Raw genomic sequence first — 20,671 nt, forward strand, 5'->3', positions numbered from 1 at the left:
GGCATGACCACTAAATACCCCTGCCCCCAAAGCACAAACGTCTCTCTTTGCTTTGGCTGGTTTGCAATGGGCACAGTCTAACTTCATGGTCTTGCACCTATAAACCATGGCCTCAAGTGAACTTCCTGAGCAAGCGGGAATTGTAATGACAAACTACCACTAGACACAGGGTGAGGAGACCGACACTGACTAAACTACAACGTGTCACAGATCCGTAAATGCTTTCCCTGTGTATCTCATTCTTCCCTGAAAGGTCAGTGAGCAAACGATCAGGCACATACCTAAGTAGTAAAAGAAAACCTGACCAGGACTTGTCTCCCCAAGAATACTGCAGACACAAAAACATACTGTGAGTGGGGTTTGAGTGGAATCCTACTTTACTACCAAAATAGAGGTTCCCTTTGCACTAGGTATGAAGGGCTGTGTAGTCTCAGTTTCTGCTCTAACTCTTATCACAAAGACCCTTAAACAGATTATCTGTCTTTTTAACCAGAGAGTTCTACTTAATCAAAGTCTTATAATTATTTCAAATAAATGAATCGATTTTTAAAAATCTAAAATACCATTATCACCCAAAGTCCATACATTACATTAGAGTGATAATGATGTCTCAGTGTAGGTCCATTGATTGTAACTAATGTACCATGCCAGAGAGGGATGTTGACAGTTCCCAGGGAGACCGTGCAGGCCGGGGGCGTGGCAGGGGAGGTCAGGGAGTATATGGAAACACTATATTTTCCACTCAGTTTTGCTGTGAATCTAAAACTCCTCTAAAAAATAAAGTCTATTTAAAAAAGACTAAAACATGAAATGAGCTATTAATTTTCTATTTTTTCCACGTTTAATTAGTAAAACACAAAAGTGTGATACCAATGCTATTTTTCAAAATCAAAGACATCTATAGGTATTTGCTTGACTAAAACATTTGGAAGATAAAAACAAATTCACAGAAATGAACATTCTGATCCTCGGCCTTGAAAAATGAACCTTTCTTAGTGAGACACGTGGAATAGGAGTTAAACAGGTTTTCTTGGGTTGGATACAGGTCAAATAAACTTTTACTTTGAATTTTCTTTCTACACAGCTGACAGTATAGGCTTTTAAAACAGCAGTCACATAGTTGCCCTGATAAAAACCTTCCAGTGCTTTCCATAACATAATCTGTCCTGCTGCCTTTCCTACCAGTGTCCCCTGCTCTACCTGCTCTGTGTACCTAGTAGGCTCACACTCACATCTGAGCTTTACTCACTTCTCTGTGCTCAGAACATTCTTCCCCAAATCTACACGTGGCCCCACCTTCACCTCATTCAAGACTTCTCCAAACCTTACTGCGCCATTGAGGCCCTCCCTGACCATGCCATGGAAAGGGGGGCTCCCCCCTCTCCAGCCCCTTGCTCTGGTTTATTTTCTTCATAACACTTATCGCCGTCTGGAATGTATCTGTTTTTATTTATTGTTTGTCTCACCTAGTGGAAGGTAAACTCCTTAAGGGCAGAGACCTTGCCTTGTCTGTACAGTTCATTGCTACATATTCACAGTTCCTTCTCCACCACCCAGAACAGTGACTGTGCTCACCAGGCACTCATAAATGTTTGTTGTGGGAGGAAAGAGAGTAGGGGTTGGAGAAACACACATTTAGAAGGAGGAGGATGTTTTTAATGACTCTTGCATTTTGTATTGAATAATCCCTCCACTGTTACCCAAAGAAATAATACAGAAAGCAAAGCAGTCATTTCTGCTGGCCAATGGGTCAAAACTTACCTTTGCTTCAGGTGTTACTACTGGCTTTGGCGGGAACTGCACTTCAGTAGCTTTAAGAATAGTATTTTCTTGTAAGATGTCTTGTTGGGACTGGTTATGGCCAAAAGGCTATCATATAAAAATAAAACAAACAAAAGTGGGCCTCTGGTTAAAAATGAAAGAGAACACAATTGAAAACCATAGGGAAGGGAAAGAAGATGTGTCTCAATGAAAACTGCTTAAGGAACTTTGGAGATGCTCTCCTCTAATTCTCCCATTTTACAGATAAAGGTGGAAAGGCTCAGAGCTTAAGTAACTTGTTCACAGTCCAATATCTAAGTTATGGCAGAGCTAGGACCAGAAGCAGCATGTGCTGGATCAGAGTACCTCTGCTAAGCTTTGCTTACAGCAAAGAAGAGAAGATTCAGGGCAGGAACCAGCAAACTCTTTTGCCTTGAGTGATACCTGTGGGCTTAATACGTATGTGTGCCCCAGTCAGACCCAAGGCACAGATAAAAAGAGACATATAAGTAGGTACAAGAGTAAAAGGCTAAGAGCAGAGTAGGAAAAACACAGTTGGGGCTACTTAGTGGTTTCATCTGTGCCCCAAACTGCCATTTTCTAATAAACCCTTCAAAAATAAGTTCAAGTCTACTGTTATCCTTAGAGTGTTTCTACTGAGAGATCACAAACAATTCCTTCTAGATAAACTCTGCCACCATTATCAGCAGCACTTCCACATTATCAGAGTATAAATAATAATTAACCCCTGCTAGCTCTGAATAGTTTCCCCATATTAGACAGGTAGGATAAAGAAATAAAGATCAAGGAGAAGTTAAAGAGGAAGCTGAAATCTGAATTAAGAGCTTGGTCTAGGGACTGTAATAAAAATATTAAGAGTCCAGGGGAGTTGCAGACCAGCCACATGGCTTATACCCAAAGCCTAATGGGGAGCACTGAAACATACAAACGCAGATAGCAGAAACATGAATACAAACACACAATTGGATCTTAATATATATATTTATAAGGTTTTATGCTCACAAGGAAAAAACAAACATGAGAATTCATTAGGTGTAGTTTACTACCTAAGTCATTAGGTGTTCAAATGCTATATTATCACCTCGACGAGAGGTAACAGACAATGAATACTTTCTGACACCCACTCCCCAGTGCAGAAATATAAAGTGCGCTTTACTAACCACAGCTTTAACTAACGGGTGGTTGAGAACAAGCAGCCCTGTACATATTCAAGTTTCGGTTCTTAGAACCCTTAAGAAGGGCTCTTGGAAGATTGTATACTTCAATTATTTCATTTAATTCCCTACACATATTATCAGAATAAAAACATATCCCGGATCTAACTGAGAACAGCAAAAAATGCATGTGTTCAACAGCCCAGCAAAATTCATTATGTGCACTAGGGTTGAAAATTTCCACTTATGCATAAAGCTTTTACTATTAAGCCTGTGTTTTCTTCAAACCACAACTTTCAGGATTCCATTTTGTATAACCCGATGATTAACTCCAAGAGACTAACCCAGACTGTGCCACTGTATCCACGTGCCACCCAAGAAGGAAGTCAAGCCACCACATCTGACCTCCTTTCTTACCTTCCTTCCATAAAGACACTGGTAGAAGATCACACCCACTGACCACACATCAACTTTATTTGAGATCTTTGGTGGTTCTTTCCCAACCACAAAACACTCTGGTGGTAAATACCTGGGACAAAAGAGAAATTAAAATTCTTAGAAAAATGACTGTAAAAATCTAAGACACATACAAAAAGGCAATTAGAAGACCCTGTTGGAAATTAAAATATCTGAATTGAAAAAGCAACTCAGACCTAGCTGGAGAAAGAAAACGAAAATATACTCTGACTTAAGGAGGCAGTAATGTCCTCTAAAGCCTGAAAATACATTTCTCAATTTACTGAAAGAGGTAAATATTTTCCCTAGTTCCTACTTCACCCACCCCAGCCTCTTTTCCCAGGGTTGTGCCTAATGCAAGGGTTATTCAACAAGTTTAAAAAAGGAGGAGTAAGCACAAAAGAAGTACAATCCCTTTTATGATGGCTGCATCAACAAACATTGAAATATAACCAGAAGTGGTATGGGTTTCCTTTCATGCTAGCTGAAGAAGATGTCTCTAAAATAAATATTTTAAAAGTCTATCTGAATTCAGGACCCAGTGCAAATCTCTGAGGACGGTGGCTATTCTGTCTTCTTAAGGTAGCCTCTTTTGGAAATGTGGACTGGAAATAACTACTATATATAATCAGTGATGACATTAAGGTCCAAATTATCAAAGTATATTTTACATTTCTGACTTTAAGGGTGATCAGGGGCTTACTGGAAGACTAAGAAAAAGTGCACAAAGAGCCAAACAAACTAGTTTTCAGTACGACTCAACCCTCATCTGAATTCCTTCCCTCCCCACCCACCCCTAGCCTCTAAAAACACTAGCTGGACAGCCAACCACACCAAATTGTATAGTGTGGAAGGTAAGTGCCTCTTAGCATTTAGGAAACCAAACAAATATGCTAACACTCACTGCCTAGAGTCTTAGCCATAGCACAGCTGGAAGGCAGAATTCTGAAGATAACAAATCGATTTCTGCAGATTTCATGCTGGCAAAATCAATTCCATGAAAAACTATTTTACACCCTGCTGTGCTTCTGGTATAAAAATCTAAACTTATAGCCTGAAGGGGACCACGAGAGTTGAGAAGCAGAAAATGTTCAGATGATGGGCTTTCTTCTTTTTTTTTAAGTAGGTTTAGTTTCATGTTCTTGTCTCTTACTTCTCTTCTTTTTTGAGGGGGGTGAGGAAGACTGTCGCTGAGCTAACATCTATGCCACTCTTCCTCTACTTCGTACGTGGGACGCCGTCTCAGCAGGGCTTCATGAGCAGTGTTTAGGTCTGTGCCCAGGATCCGAACCCGTGAACCCTGCGCTGCCAAAGCAGAGCACGCGAACTTAACCACTAAGCCACTGGGCTGGCCCCCTTACGTATTATTTTTAACACACGTTTTTGGATGATTAAGACCACTGACCTAGGTTATTATTTCACGATGAAAACTTTTAGCCAAAACACACATTGAAAAATGAAAATATAGACACAGAACTCACAAAAGAGGGGGGAAAAGGCAAAGAAATAAAGATACAGGAAAAAGAATTTTTACGGCTCTTCCAAATGTCACTAAAACCTGCCTGAGCCCTAGTTTTCATGGTTCTAGATTCTTCAATATATTACTTAGATATGATCTTGGATAAATAAACAGAACCTTGATTCTAAAATTATCATTTTAATGTATTTGTAATTTTTTTGTAGAGGTGGTGGGGAAGAACAGAGTTATTGAACTTGTCTAAATGCAGAGCAACAATTTTGCCAAATATTTGGAATACAAACGAAATTGCCACCTGACAGTACAAGTCTGGCAATCACTTTCTAGGTCTAAGTTTCCCCATCTGTAAATGAAGAAATAAACTAGTTCTCCACCCAAATAATACTGAAAATCATAAGCATTCTAATTCTCTACCAAGGACTCAGGGAGGGAGAGTAGAAGACAGCTCTATGACACCACACTGTGTTCTAAAAAACAAACGTGGTTGCACATTCCATCATGATAAAATCCTCACAGAGAAAAAGGATTCTCAAGGCCTAGTCACTTATTTAAAAGTAGTATTCAATGTAGAAGAATTCTGGAATGACCAAATACTGCAGTCACTTAGAATCTGTTATGTCCTATCTGTAACTCTCTGGAACATCATAGGAGGATGAAATATTGAGGATGGTGATTATGACAATGTTTCCACCAAAGAGAGACTTTTAAAACCTTCATAGAAACCCGTAAAATCAAATTTTCTCAGAAGCCCCCTCTCTACTTTACTTTTTATTATGAAAAAATCTTCAAACATAAAGTACAAAGAATAGTAAAATGAACCCCCAAATATCTATCATCTAACTTCAATAATTATCAACATGTGACCAACCTTTGTTCATCTACATCCCTTTCCTCCTCCCCCCAAACAGGTCACTTTGAAGCAAATCTCAAACATCATATAATTTTTATTTAAATTCCAACCACTCAATTTTTATAGCTTAGCAAATACAGCAATAGGTAGCAACGAGATAACTAATTTAAATGTGAAAAAGCTTCACCTTTAAAAAAAAAACAAGCTACCAAACAAAAAGCTCAAATCCAAGTTCCAGTGAGTTTAAATAGCAGAGGTATAGACCCTGTTTCCAGAATTTCCAACAGCAGATATTTTTGTATCATTTAGTGACAGGAACACTAACCCACAATAACCACCATAGTGAATAAACACTGTAAATGTAGCTTCTATTTAAAATCTAGAATCTCCTAAGTTTTAATTTAGGGACTGATTTTCACTATAGGTACTATCTCCACAAACAATAAGGAGCAAAGGAAAGTAGAAATTTTGTGGACATGCTGTTTTTAGCAGGATTTGATTGATTCTTTAACATACATAACAAACACGATCGGCCTGACAAGAACAGGGCTGACCCTGTGTGTTATGGACGACATCCCGCTCTTCTCTGTCTGCTTTGGATTAACACCCTCACTCCCAGGCAGTCACTATTCTGCTAAGGCCCAGGGGCCCTCAACATAAGTGATCTGACCAACTCACCCTGGGATATAATAGCACGCGTTACCCCTCCCTTAGTGCTACTGGAGACTTTCTCCATGTTCAGAATCACACATTCCAACATGTGGCTCTGTGTTACCCTCTCAGAAGTGAAAAGGAAGCTCTGTTAACACACCTTTACAATCACAAAGTTAAATGCCTGAGCCACAGGTTATCTTTTTTGGTTCTGTCAAAAGTAATACTAGGCAAAAGCAGGACAAATCATAGAAAAGGAAGGTAGAGCTAGCCAGGGTAGGATGGTTGGGGAGATGAGTAACAACAGATGGGAAGAAATGTGGCTCAAAACCTTTTAGAACATGGCTGACAGAGGTGGATAAATTTCTTGGCAAACTGTGCTCACTTTTTCCTATCTAGCTTGTAAGAGATGCTGTGGTAATTCTAAATTCTGATCTTCACAACTCCTTAGTTCTTGAGAGTCCATCATCCTCAGACAACTCTAGAAATGAATCTCTCATCCCACTAACCCATGGAGAGAGAGACCCACGTTTGTACTGAAAGAATTTAGGGCCATCCTTTACATACCATGAGCAACCTTATTCTCCACCTATCCAGTACGACCAGTCTTATGGAGGAAACACAGAATTCAAACACCTGGCCACACATAATCTCTTTCCCAATGGTTTTCAAGAAAGAAAAGGAAAATCAAGACAAATTACTGTAAATACAAAGAGTCAAGCTGCTGAAAAGATAGTAACTATTTGGGCAGGAAAGTCTGCTTTAGTTTCCAGCATTTTTGCCTAAGCAGACAAAATACAAATAGCAATTATAAATTACCAACACTTCAGTATAACACAGCCACATATCACTAGCCAACCTGGCAGAGCCCCCAGATACCTACCAGTAAGTACCAGCACCTTGCGACGTCAGCTCCATGCCATCCACAGAATTGTAGCTATCATCATCCATGATCTTGGAAAGACCAAAATCTGTGATTTTTATCTCTCCACACGCTGTACCATTTACTAAAAGAATATTACCTAAAAAGATAAAAATCTTCATGAATAAAAACAGACTTACTAAGAGAAATATCCAAAGCAATAAAAGACAAGAAGGGAACAACTAAACTCAAAACTCTTGCATGCAATAACACACATCTGAATCCCTGGAATAAATGATCTGGACTCTGTGTGATGGGGGCGAGTCCTCAGTGTCTGGCTGCAAACTTCTATTTTCCAAGAATCACCTGCTTAATGTGCCAAAACCACCACTATGAGCAGTGGAAAAAAAATAACTTGCCAAAGTAAAATATCACTTGTACAGTTGGTCAAAAATGGTGGGAAAGTTTCATCTGAACTTTCAGTAAGAATCTCTAAACCACTCCGTTCATAACGTTTTTTTCACAAAAAAAATCACAGAAAACATACAAGGGAATGAAAGCTAGCAGCACAGTGCCACCTAGAGCTCCTGCGGTAGGCAAATGTCTTGTACGCAGCGACGGAGAACCCAATCTCATAACGGCCATCTTTTTAAAAACCACTTCATTGTAATGAATTTTTTAGTTATTTGGAATGTATTAGAACATTAAAGAATAGTGAGATTTGATATGTAGCTACCAGAAGAGGAAAGCAAATTTAACAACTGTGCCACACAGGCGGTAAATGGGAATCATCTTCCTAATGCCCAAGCTAAGCGGGGTAGAGCTGTCTACAGAGAACACATGCAGACTTCTAAGAAACAGCTGAGGATGACAACAACAAAAAATAGAGGGAAGAAGTCTAACTGCCCTCTACTCTTTGCTGAGGACTATCAAAGTGAGATAGTAACCATACAATAAGATGAAAAACTCTGCCTGGAATTTAATGAAAGGGGAGGCATACGTGCAAGAAAAAGTCACTGATTTCTGGGCACTTATCAAAGAGACTTGGAGTAGAGGAACCGCCATGTAGGGTGAGCAATGGGAAAACAGAACTGAGCTTGCTCTTAAAAAGAGCTTGAGCTGGTTCTTAAAAAGAACAGTTCTTTATTGGACTGACATCATAAACTGCCCTGGTTCTACAGACAAGGGCATTGTTTCTCCAGAGCCTCTAACACGACTCACCTCCTAAACCCAGTGCCGCGTGGCCAGGACTCTATTATTCCCACACCTACCCAGGCAATCCAAAGTCAGATGTTATTAGGCCTTCTTGGCTCCCGCCAAACTCTCTAACTTTGTAAAATTAAAAGTCATCTGTAAGATCAAAGAAAAGCCAACAATAGTGTCTCCTGAAAGTTACACATACCTGGTTTGAGGTCATAGTGTATGATGGGAGGTTTTATTTCATTTAAGTACTTTAAAGCATTCACAATCTGCATGATAATGGATCGGGCCTCTTTCTCCGACATTAATTTGTGCTGTTTCAGGTAGAAGTCCAGATCGTTTCCCTCACAGTATTCTAATACTGTACAAAACCTAAGACAAATAAACCAACATTTGACCACAGGATAAGAGCAAACAGATTAAGACAAACTGAAGCAGCCCCAGTGAGAACTTCAGGTAACTGTCTTCTCATACCTTTCTTCTTTGTCCCTTCAAATACTCTTCTATTCTTTACCCAGTATTGCAACCTGAGTGGTTTACAGAAGAACACTGCTTCCTCTCTTGGTGAAGAGCCTCCACACCCTTCCTGCTGGAATCTGTCGTGCTAAAGTTCATCATAGCAAACCTCTTCTTGAATCCAAACTATAAAGCTACAGATCTGTTTGGAAGGGTCTGCTTCACACATCCACATCACATTTCTAAACAAGATGTTGTGATCAAGGACACCATCCTCACTGCAAACATTTTCTATGAGCCTGAGTGCTGACAGTGAGGAAGATCTAGGGTTTGCCCAGGTCCCAAAGACTAGTCGCACACCACATCTCTTGGCAGTTTGGCAAAATACTGTACTACAATTTCTCTTTACTAAACACAAGGTACAAAAGAGCTTTTAAAAGTACAGTATCTGTGGTTCTAACAAATGTGTTTCGACACAGTATGGGTTTTTTCCCTTCACTTATATCAATGCATCATACAGACCCAAAATTAAAACTACATACTATTCGTGGCATTAAGGGTTATATGTGTTTATCTTCCAAGGCAGTTATAAACTTAAGTAAGGCTTCCTGAACTGTTTGAGTATTCCTGAGAGATGAATACCTTTTAAACTATTCCAAGCTGTGACAATGCAGGTGTATCACTCAGGGTCTAGCCAGGAAACAAAAACCACTTGAATATTTAAAACAGAGGGGCTTTAATTCAGGAAACTGATCACAGAGATGATGGAAGAGCTGAGAAGACAAACTGGCCAGTGAGATACCCCAGAGATCATCTAGAGCAGGAAGTCATTAGCACCCTAAGGCCAGAGGGCCAGAGGGCCAGAGGGAGGAGATGGTGCAACCAGAACCCAGGGTCACTGAGGGTAACTGGAACCACAGTTGCGGGGGGAGGGAGGGGAGGGTCTCCACCCACAACCATTTCTGTCTCCCCAGTGGCTGAACACAGCTGAACAACTGACACAGGACCCTGGTAAACACAGCCTACAAGGGTGAGCTTACCTAAGATGCATTAACAGGGGACAGTGAGGAGCAGACTCGAGAGGAAACAGGCTCAGGACTAGCACAATGGGCCTCTGGGCAATTTGCTGCCTTCAAAAGGCAGTGCAATGAAATGTGGACGTGCCCAGTCCTGTGGGGTCCAAAACTGAACAACAGCTTATGCTTCTTAGGAAACATACAAAAGGCACGGTAGCACCCTATTTGGGAATAAATGTTGGAAAAATGACAGGTTTTCTGATCTGAGACCCTGAAGCCTGAGATACAGACTCTCATGCTTAGTGGATTTATTCTTTGAGCCAGTGCAAGTTGAAAATAAAATCTAACTTTCAATATCCATGAAACTCTCAGAAGACTTTTTAAAATGATGGTCTGACTTATTTTTGGTGAAAATTCATCATAAACACAATAGGAAGATCAAAGTAAACAACTCAAGAATAGCAAAGAATCAGCTCAATTTCTCAGATAGCTAAAAGTATGTATATGACTCAAAACAGCAGACACTCCAAGCCATTATATTTATCTTTGAAACGGTTTTGGTACTTACATTTTGGGGGAGTCGGGGTTGTCTACCTAGTAGTCAAAGAATTTACTCAAAGAAAACAGTAAAGTCACCCTGTGAAGACCTGCTCTCTAACTAGATATTTTTCTGAATTCCACCCCCATGCTAAAAACAGATGGCTATACCTGGTATAAGGGCCACTCTACTGGAAAGGAGAAATCCCTGAGCAGATGGAAGAAGGGACAGATCATGTTTCCAAAGGGAATTATGGTCTCCTTTTGGGGTCATTTCTAAATGTGTAGCATTTACGGTTCTCTGCGTAGCAATCTCCGAGACAGCTGCTGTCTGGAAGCGGCCAAAAATCCTGGAATCACCCCGGGAGGCTAAGAAGAACACTTGCAAGCCAGTCCTAGGGTATGTTCTCCAAACTCAGTTCAGACTCCTACAGAGAAAACGTTTCCAAATGCTGAAATCTCTCTAAACTCCTAGATAAACCCAGAGGTGCTAGAGCCTGACTATTCCAGGTAATGAAATACAACAAAGCCTAAGATTATTAAAGATTTCAGAAAAGGCATTTAACTTCTCTGGTCCCCAAAACCTATAAAATGAGAAGGCTAGACTGAGATCCCTTCCAGTTCTAACATCCTGTAAGCCTAGGAACCTTATTTTAACATGCAGCATCGAACTATGCCTTCATTTGTGCCACGTTCATTCTCATTCTATGACAAAAGCAAATTGCTGGTACTGCTTTAAAAGGCCCATCAGTGTTCATCAGAGTCTCCAGGGTGGGGCAGAGACTCTCTTAGACAGTCCACACTCACTGGTGCATGTCAGTGTTATGCTGGCACCAATTATGCCAGTTACCAAGAGCTGATAAATTTTGTGAGCTGGTTATTAAACTGTTGGTAGGATGAATGGATAAACAAAAGGTAGTGTATCCATACAACGGAATATATTTGGTCATAAAAAGGAAGTAAGTACTGATACATGCTACAATAAGCATGAACCTTGCTAAGTGAAAGAAGCCAGTCACAAAGTCCACACACTATATGATCCATTCACAAGAAAGTCCAGAATAGGAAATCTATAGAGGGAAAAAGTAAATCAGTGGTTGTTTAGGGCTGGGGTGGGAGGAGGAAGAACAAGGGGCGATAGCAAAAGGTATGGGTTTTTTTTTCTTGAGGTGGTGAAAACATTCTAAAATTGACTATGGTGATGGTTTCACCTATCTGTGAATATACTAAAACCCATTATACTTTAAACGGGTGAACTATATGGTATGTAACTTATATCTCAAAGCTGGGTTTGTTTTTTTAAGCTGGTGGCTTGAAATTGGACACGTTGAGAGTATTTACACCACAAAAATTGGCAAATACTACAAATTAGCCCTATCCTTCTCCCCACCAAGCTGGTTGTTAAACATTCACCAGCACACAACCACACATGTCCTCTGGCCACGAGATGTCTTACTGGGCCCTATCTGAATTCACAGATGATAGTTTGCCCATAAATACATATATTTGGTTCCCCAGCAGAATATTTCCTGGACACAGATTTAAACTCTATTCGATGAGTAGTCAACATCCTGCAAGAAAATAATATTAACTGCTGAGCTAAAATGGCAGAGCACTTACGAGTCAGTGTCCAGTGAAAAGTAATCATACAGCTTAACTATTCTGGGATGATCCAGTTCTTTGTGAATCCGGTATTCCCTACATGCATGCCTGTAAACAAAATGGAAAATTAACATTTTGAATGTTAGCCTGTCTCTGAGAACTCTTCCAGGATATTCCTAAATATTCTCTTATTTCTCCCTTCTTTCCACCTATTCATTCCATTCAGATCCCTTATCTTTCCTCATCCTATTTTCTCTACTACTATCTACCAAGCTGTTGAGAAAATAGCAGGTGCTCAAATATTTCTTGAATGAATGGATGATAACCTTTTCTCTCTTTCAAGTTCATTCTATGACAATCTGACCTCTTTTATATTTATACCCAAATAACAGAGCTATAAAGATCATAAACACAGTGTTTTTTCTCTCCTCTAAAGCTGATGCTTCATATCTACAAATGTTTCTATCCCACGGTTACATCAAGGACATCAATTACAGCACGTAAACTCGGGTGAAAGGATCACCAGTTCGGTAATTGGCAGTGCTCTGTATTTGTTTGCTCTAAAATCCTACTCCTTGCAAAAAGAATTTAAAGGGCTATCAGCTTGACTTTCTTTAAAGAAAATGCGAAATTCATAGAAAATTTGAACTCACGGAAACTCCAGTTTTCTTAGAACAAGAATTTACATACATGTGTTAACATTTTTTTTTAGTACTTTTCCAATTTAAGATCATTTGATAAGATGAGGAACAAAAATATAATCTGATATATTCATACACTGACTTTAAAAGGATAATAGAACATGTTTATACATTATAATTACCAATAATTTTTAAAGTATTTAGTTCTTATTTACAAAGAGAGCAAAAGGAAACTATTTTAAGTAATCTAGCACAATTTAGTTTGGGGTATTTTGTTAAGGCAAGAGTCAGAAAAGAGAAACTTTCCACAGAATAGTAAAATAAAACTAAAAAAACAGTGATGTTTTCTGAAATCGGTATATCCCAGCACAACAAAAATACACAGAAAGTACTCAACTAAAGAAAGCCGAGGAGACAGTTAGGGAAGGAATAGGAACCTAAAAGTAACTAAATATGTTTTTCCCTCAATTGAAACTTCTGACTAGGCTCATTCTTCAAGCTGCTACTTTTGGCAGTTTTTGCTTCTTCTGATGCTTCATTTCATCATCTTTATGTCTTTCTGAAAAGACAAGACTTGCCAGCACTTAGGCAGAGCAGTGACAGAACACACACTACACTGGGACCAATCAACCTGGCTTCCAGAGAATCCGAGTTCCATGACGCCACCCCTCTGGGCTTCACCATCAGTGCAGAGGATTGGACAGTTTAAAAGGCACTCCCAGGAGACAGATGCCTCCAGAGCCCCTGTGGAGATGCTGAGCAAATGCAGTTCTGGCCCAACCCCTCATTCCACCAAAGCAGCTCCACACTTGTTCTTTTTCATATATCAAGATTCCATGGAATATTTCATTTGGTAACATAAAGGTGATGCTGTTTTAAAAAAAAAAGAAAGTTTAGGGCCGGCCTGGTGGCATAGTGGTTTGCATGCTCTGCTTCAGTAGCCTTGGGTTTTGCAGGTTTGGATCCCAGGCACAAACCTTTCACCACTTATCAAGCCACACTGTGGCAGCATCCCACATAAAATAGAGGAAGACTGACACAGATGTTAGCTCAGCAACAATCTACCTCAAGCAAAAAGAGGAAGTCTAGCAATGGATGTTAGCTCAAGACCAATCTTCCTCACCAAAAAAAAAAAAAAAAAAAGTTTAGAAACTTATGAACTAAATATATAACTGTTCAAGTTAGTCTTTTCTTTTCTTTTTTTTTTAAGATTTTATTTTTTTCCTTTTTCTCCCCAAAGCCCCCCCGGTACATGGTTGTATATTCTTCGTTGTGGGTCCTTCTAGTTGTGGCATGTGGGACGCTGCCTCAGTGTGGTTTGATGAGCAGTGCCATGTCCGTGCCCAGGATCCGAACCAACGAAACACTGGGCCGCCTGCAGCGGAGCGCGCGAACTTACCCACTCGGCCATGGGGCCAGCCCCTCAAGTCATTTCTTATCTCAGCATGCTGTAGATCTATAGTTCTCTGCCCTTTTGTTTTAACTTTTTGATTTTGTGTATTTCAGAGTAGAGATCAATTTCTCTTTCACGGTATAGAAAATAGAAGGAAACAAAGGAGGTAAGAATTAAGAATCAAAGGAAGTGTCATTCAAAGTCCTTGCTGACTAAGGGAATTTGTTGTGTGTCACTGAAAGTACTCCCTCGATGCCATGTCAGGCTCTAAGCCCACTTCCTGTGCTTCATCAGGCAAGGCAGTGGCTCTGCCACGTCCCTCCTATGTTCAACTTTCAACTTAGCATGCAAGGAATTAATGCATCATAAACACAGAAACTTCAATAAGGAGCCAGAAGAAACTTATCCACTAAAGTGTTAGTCTTTTACTCTCTTATAAGAGGATATATATTTAGACTTTCAAAATGACTTTATCCTAGAACATTAGAAGAGTATCTTGAAAGAGTTTACTAACTAATTCAGATAAAATTATTTCTGAGGATAGCTTTATATGAGATTTTTCCTATATAGAGTTTCAATATCTTACATTGGGGAGTCAAAGAAATCTAGTAACACCATTAATGCTTTAGTAACGCAAAAGTAAAACAATCAGTTTACTTTTTGTTTCTTTGTGGGGGAAACTAGAGAGGAAAGGTGATGCAAAACAGAACTCAAAAAAATGAAACAAAACAACCACCTTTTATTTTCTTTGAGTTTTTGCTTCCTTTTTACCCAAATAAATGTCTTGATTCCAGATACTGAGAAGTCACCCCCATAAAGGGGAAAACAATCAAAAGACCTTACTCTGCAGGGCAATAGCAGTACTTTCATATTTTACTATGTTACCACAGCACTAAAGTGTACTACTTTTTAGTTTAATACTGCATTTTTAAAGTACTTTCTAAAATCTGTTATGTGCTTGATATAAGCCTCCCTTACATTCAAAGGACTTCCACTACTACCTGTGCTTTGAAATCCACCAATATGATTTCATATCACTTAACAAGCAAAATCTTTCAAAGAAGGGTAGAAGGGCTTAAGAATTTCCCCTCAAGGATGAATGGAGTTCACAGAACTCTGCATACCCTCTCCCCAGTATGTCTGTCAACTGGGAGATGGCCCCTGCCCAGATGGCTCCACAGAAGGTGCTCAGGTGTCATGATTCCCACCTCTGCTGAGGAAACAGAGTAGCAAGGCACCATTGTGAGCCTGGAGCTGGACCGACAGACTCAGAAAATATGAGACAGTTCCCTTCACTTGCTCTATGACTCTGTATAGTAGAGAAATGCAAGAAAGACACCCAATCCATACCCATGAGGACTCAAACTGCTTGCCAAATGCATCAAGGAGGTACATGGTCCCGGCTTCAATCTCTCCCTATTTCAAAAGGCTAAAGTGAGCAGAACACTCACCTGCAGTAACTACAGTATTCAACGTGAGTTCTGATTAAGGTCAGTCTAAAAGCTGGATACTGAGACTAGGCAAAATACGTATAAACCCTGGGGTGGGAACTATTTTCTCAAGGCTGCCCAAGGCTGATCCCTAGTAGAGTCAACTGATATAGGGTGGTCTCTGCACACATAAGATACAGAACAGGCTCCAAGGAGAGCTAGAGGGCATTTTTGAAGAGAAGCATATACTGTTCCAACACCCTGAGGCACTCTGAGAGTCTCAATATGATGGAAACATTTCTCCTTTATAGCTGGTCAGAACAACATGTGGTTTCCTTCTCTGAAGTGCTTCTGGCACTCACTGCAGCGTGCCATTCGTCCCTGCACGTCAAGTGACTGGAATGTACTTATAATAATGTAACTGCTCCTCAGAAGCATCTGGACTGCAGCTGCCTGTCACGTAAGATACACATTGCAGGGTGCCATGCATAAATCACCTATCATCCCTTTTGCCACCTCTGCTAAGCCCTGCTTCTCTTAATGCCACAGGAACCTTCTCTTCTCCAGTGCTGAGCACCACTGTCAATCTGCATGGAATAGGAAGAGTTCCTGGGACCCTGATGAACAACAGGGATAAAGCAAGAGGTGCCTTGGTCTGTGTCCCAAGAATTGGTTGATGATGTAGAAATGCTTTATTTGCCCCCTTGAGATTTAGAAGTCAACTAAAGGTACTTCAAAGTCCACTGCTTTTTTCCCTCCAAAGTCCTAGTTTCTAAGAATAAAATAAAATTGCTGTTATAGAAAGGAGACAGGCTGTTTATATCAAAATGGGCTGTCTCCTCCTTTCAGGGGTAGGACATGTCTAATTCAGTACTTTTACCTACAATAAGGAAACAATATTAAGCTCAGTGGGGATCCTAACAGCAAATTAGGTCTGCATGGCCTCCAAAGCAAATGAGCAATGAACTCCAGTGTTCGAAAAGGGGGGGTGTACGGGACAGGACATGGGACAGGCAAACCTGACACTAGAAGAACAAAGAAATTCACACCTGTACACGTAATAACTATTCATTCTGAAGAAGTCATTCGCCCACCCCCCACCCCAAGTACAGATGAGGGCTGCTGCCACATGACATTCTGAAGAGAGGCAAGCACAGTAAGTGGGACACCTAAAACTGAAAACTTTGACATGAGCAAACTTTGAAGCTGAACAAGTCAAACAAGTACCAACAGGGAATATCAGGTGCCCCCCCCCCCCCCCCACCATCTCCTCCATACTGAAATGACTGAAGCAGAAGAAAAAGTCCCATCCGAAGCTCCCCAGGGACCCCAGACCACTAAAGGACGCTCTCAGCTGGCTTCTAGAGATGAATAACAATGATTTTTGAGGCTTTACTTGTTTGTTGGAGCTAATTTTAGAGACACAATGGAAGGAGAGGCTAAGAGCACGGGCTCTGGACTAAGGGAAGTCTGGATTTAAATATCAGCTCAGCCATTTCTTAACCACTACTCAAATTCCATAAGCACCAGTTTCCTCATCAGTTAGATGGAAAATTTGTTCACCCTCCTAGGACAGTTATGAGGATCAAATGAAACAACAACAATGCATGTAAAGCTCAACACAGTGCTCAAACTACAGTTATTGTTACTAAATTTTGAAGAATCAGACACTCTAGTATCACTTACTTGTGGTAATTCTCCTTTTTCTCATCTCTCCAGTTTTTATTTAACTGGTGAATTTTCACAGCTACATATCTTTGTTCTGTTAAATCAAATGCCTATAAAGAAAAGGAATAAATTTTCTGAATAAATGATAACAAAAATTACAGGCAACTGACTTAAAGCTTCTATTTAAGAGATCAAAATACCCAGAGTCCAAAACACATTATTCAATAAAAACAGCAGCAGACGACAACACAGCACACACTTGCTTCAGAGTTGTAACCATCTTCTTGAAACTTGTGATCAGATAATTTAGAAGTCTCCAGACATACTGGCACCAAGGGGTTTAGAAAATAAAACCAAGCAGATACCACAAACAGAAAGACAGCCCATGCCTTAACAGTCACTTCCTAACAATTCTCTTTCTGGACATCATCTGTCCTCTTTGGGGCCTTTCTCCCTCAGGCTGTCTCTCGCCCCTCGGCTGACAGTGGGATGTGACATGCTTCAACAGCACATCCTGCCACAAATGCTGGGGACACACGCTGTCTGCCTCCTGGACAAATAACCCCTCAGGATACACCTCTCTGCCATGTCTGTTTAGAAAACAGCCTTGTAACGTTATATTGTGTTTATTAAAATAAAAACAGGAACAAAAACAAATAACAGCCCTGCCTTTAGTCCCATCCCTATATGCTGAGTAAATAAAAAGCACTTTTTGATTTCAACAATTTCTGAAGTTAGTCACATCAAGTCACTTCTCCAGCACCGTCCAAAGAGAAGACGACGCTTTCTCCAAAGACCGCCAATGTCCCACCTCAGCTAGGTAGAGCTATATCATAGGGTTCAAAACAGTACCAGACGGCTCTTGACGATGCTGGGCGTAAATCACAATTTGATAAAAGTATGGAGCATTTCAATACATCAGGAGATTTCCCCTATACAAGAGAATTTATTGAGGAATTCCTTTAGAAGGAATAGTTTTTCTTAGCTTTTAAAGTTCAGATTAAAAACTTACTACTTCAGTTCCAACACTGTTACCGCCCATCTGCCAGTTTCCACAAATGTACGAACAGATGAGGCAATAGGCACAGGATATACAGTCTGCAAATAGTGGTAATTACTGTTCTACAGATTTTTTAAAATGTAAGCCACCTCTAGGAAAGCACTGCATGCAAGAGAGGGTTGCTTATAAAAGAAACTTCTAATTTATACCAGTATTTTTTAAAATATAAAACCACTCAATTCAAACAGAATATCTTATTTCACAGAAATGGAAACTTCTGATCTCTGTTTTTCTTACAGAGTCTGAAGTCTACCTGCAAGCATGTGTATCATCAACGCCTTTACAGTAGAAAACCATTTCAAGCCATTATAAGCCAAATTAGGGGCCAGCCCTGTGGCTGAGGGGTTAAGTTGCATGCTCCGCTTTGGTGGCCCAGGGTTTCATCGGTTCAAATCCTGGCCACGGACATGGCACTGCTCATCAAGCCATGCTGAGGTGGCGTCCCACAGAGCACAACCAGAAGGACCTACAACTAGAATAGACAACTATGTACTAGGGGGCTTTGGGGAGAAGGAGGAAAAATAAAAAAGACTGGCAACAGATGTTAGCTCAGGTGCCAATGTTTAAATAAAAAGCCAAATTAAACGCCACCTAATCTGTAAGAGCACTAATGATACTACAAGTGTCATTTTCTCTAACTACCATACCATATTTCTGAATCCAACACACTGTGATCCTCCACTGACTTGGAGAGTGGAGAACAGCAAAAGAATAACTATATTAAATGTATACATCCTTGTGAAGCATCTAGATTTCAGAAATGTTAAAATATTTGAAGAATACTTTTGAAAAAAGTAGGATAAAGAATTCACTAACGAGTAACTGGGAAGCATCAAGAATAAATTTTATGTCTTTAAAAAAGGAACAGTCCCACTTTTGGGTATAGAGCCAAAAGAACTGAAAGCAGGGTCTCGAAGAGATGTTTGCACACACATGTTCAAAGCAGCACTACTCACAATAGGCAAGAGGAGTTAGCAACCCAGATGTCCAGTGACAGATGAACGGATAAAGAAAATGCAGTGTATACACACAATGGAATATTACTCAGCCTTAAGAACAAAGAAATCCTGTCACATGTTTCAACATGGACGAACTTTGAGAACATTAGGCCAAGTGAAATAAGCTAGTCACAAAAAGACAAATACTATGATTCCACTTATATGAGGTATCTAAAGGAGTCAAAGTCAGAGAAATAGAAGGTAGACTGGTGGTTACCAGGGACTGGGGAGAGGTGGAAAAGGAGAGCTGATGAGTAATGGGTAGAGGTTCAATTTTGCAAGATGAACCAGTTCTGGAGATCTGTTCCACGACAACATGAATACACCTAACACTACTGAACTGTACACTTAAAAATGGTTATGACACTAAATTTATGTTATGTGTTTTTACCATGATAAAAAGATTACCAAAAATAAAAAATAAACTAAGGATATGATTCAAGAATGAGAACAAACAAAAGCAAAGAAAGTAGAAGGAAGGAATGATTAAAAGCAAAAGTTAATGAAACAGAAAACAAATCAAGCAGTAGATATGGTCGACAAAACAAAAAGTTGATTCTTAAGAGAAAAAAGAAAATTGATTAATCTCTGGCCTATTAGTTGAGAAATATAAAAATAAACATTCCAAATGAAAAGAGAAGTAACTAAGGTAGATGATATCTTTATATTAAGATAAAACAGATGATGTTCCCGGAACCAGCCTGGTGGAGTAGTAGTTAAGTTCACATGCTCCACTTCAGTGGCCCAGCATTCACCAGTTCAGATCCCAGGCACAGACCTACACACTGCTCATCAAGCCATGCTGTGGCAGCATCTCACATGCAAAACAGAGGTAGACTGGCACAGATGTTAGTTCAGAGCTAATCTTCCTCCCCACTCAAAAAAAGAAGATTTTCCAGAAAATTAAATTACCAAAACTGACTTAAGAAAGGGGAGAAAATTTGAACAGATCAATATTTGCAGAAGGAACTTAAAAGGTGATCAAATAGTTTTCCTCCAAAATGACACCTACCCAGGCAATTTTATGAATCAGCTCTAACAAACTTTCAAGGAGCCAACAGTTCCCATGTAATACAAAGCATTCTAGGGCATAGGAAAAGAGAAATTTCACAACTCATTCTAGGATAATGATGACATCAAAGTTAGACAATGCGGCTTGCACACAAAAGATGACTATGGGCCAGTCCCACTTAGAAAAACAGATAAAAAATATGAATAAAATACTAGAAAACCAAACCCCGCAGTACACCAAAAACAGTATTATAGTTCTGGAAATGGATAGCAACAATCGTTGCACAACATTGTGAATGTACTTAATGCTATTCGATTGTATACTTAAAAATGGTTAAAATGGTAAATTTTATGTATATGTCAATAAAAAAATTGACATTTAAAAAAGGAAAACAGAACTAGTTTTTATTGTTCTTATCTGAAATGA

The 20,671-nt window shown here is 39.8% G+C and overlaps 1 protein-coding gene across 12 annotated transcripts in view; it reads right to left on the reverse strand.

The window, feature by feature from the left end:
* TLK2 (tousled like kinase 2) overlaps positions 1-20,671 on the reverse strand; it is a 110,501-nt gene that overhangs the window by 1,354 nt on the left and 88,476 nt on the right. For all 12 annotated transcript variants that reach the window (XM_023652273.2, XM_070227118.1, XM_023652274.2 and 9 more), the window contains 6 exons: positions 17,194-17,285; positions 12,062-12,151; positions 8,635-8,804; positions 7,254-7,392; positions 3,354-3,465; positions 1,762-1,869 (listed from right to left, as the gene is read on the reverse strand). In XM_023652273.2, coding sequence (XP_023508041.1) covers positions 1,762-1,869; positions 3,354-3,465; positions 7,254-7,392; positions 8,635-8,804; positions 12,062-12,151; positions 17,194-17,285 — 711 coding nt within the window. The remainder of the gene's footprint in view (positions 1-1,761; positions 1,870-3,353; positions 3,466-7,253; positions 7,393-8,634; positions 8,805-12,061; positions 12,152-17,193; positions 17,286-20,671) is intronic.

This window comes from Equus caballus, chromosome 11, assembly GCF_041296265.1.
Source record: "Equus caballus isolate H_3958 breed thoroughbred chromosome 11, TB-T2T, whole genome shotgun sequence".
Lineage (NCBI taxonomy): Eukaryota > Metazoa > Chordata > Mammalia > Perissodactyla > Equidae > Equus > Equus caballus.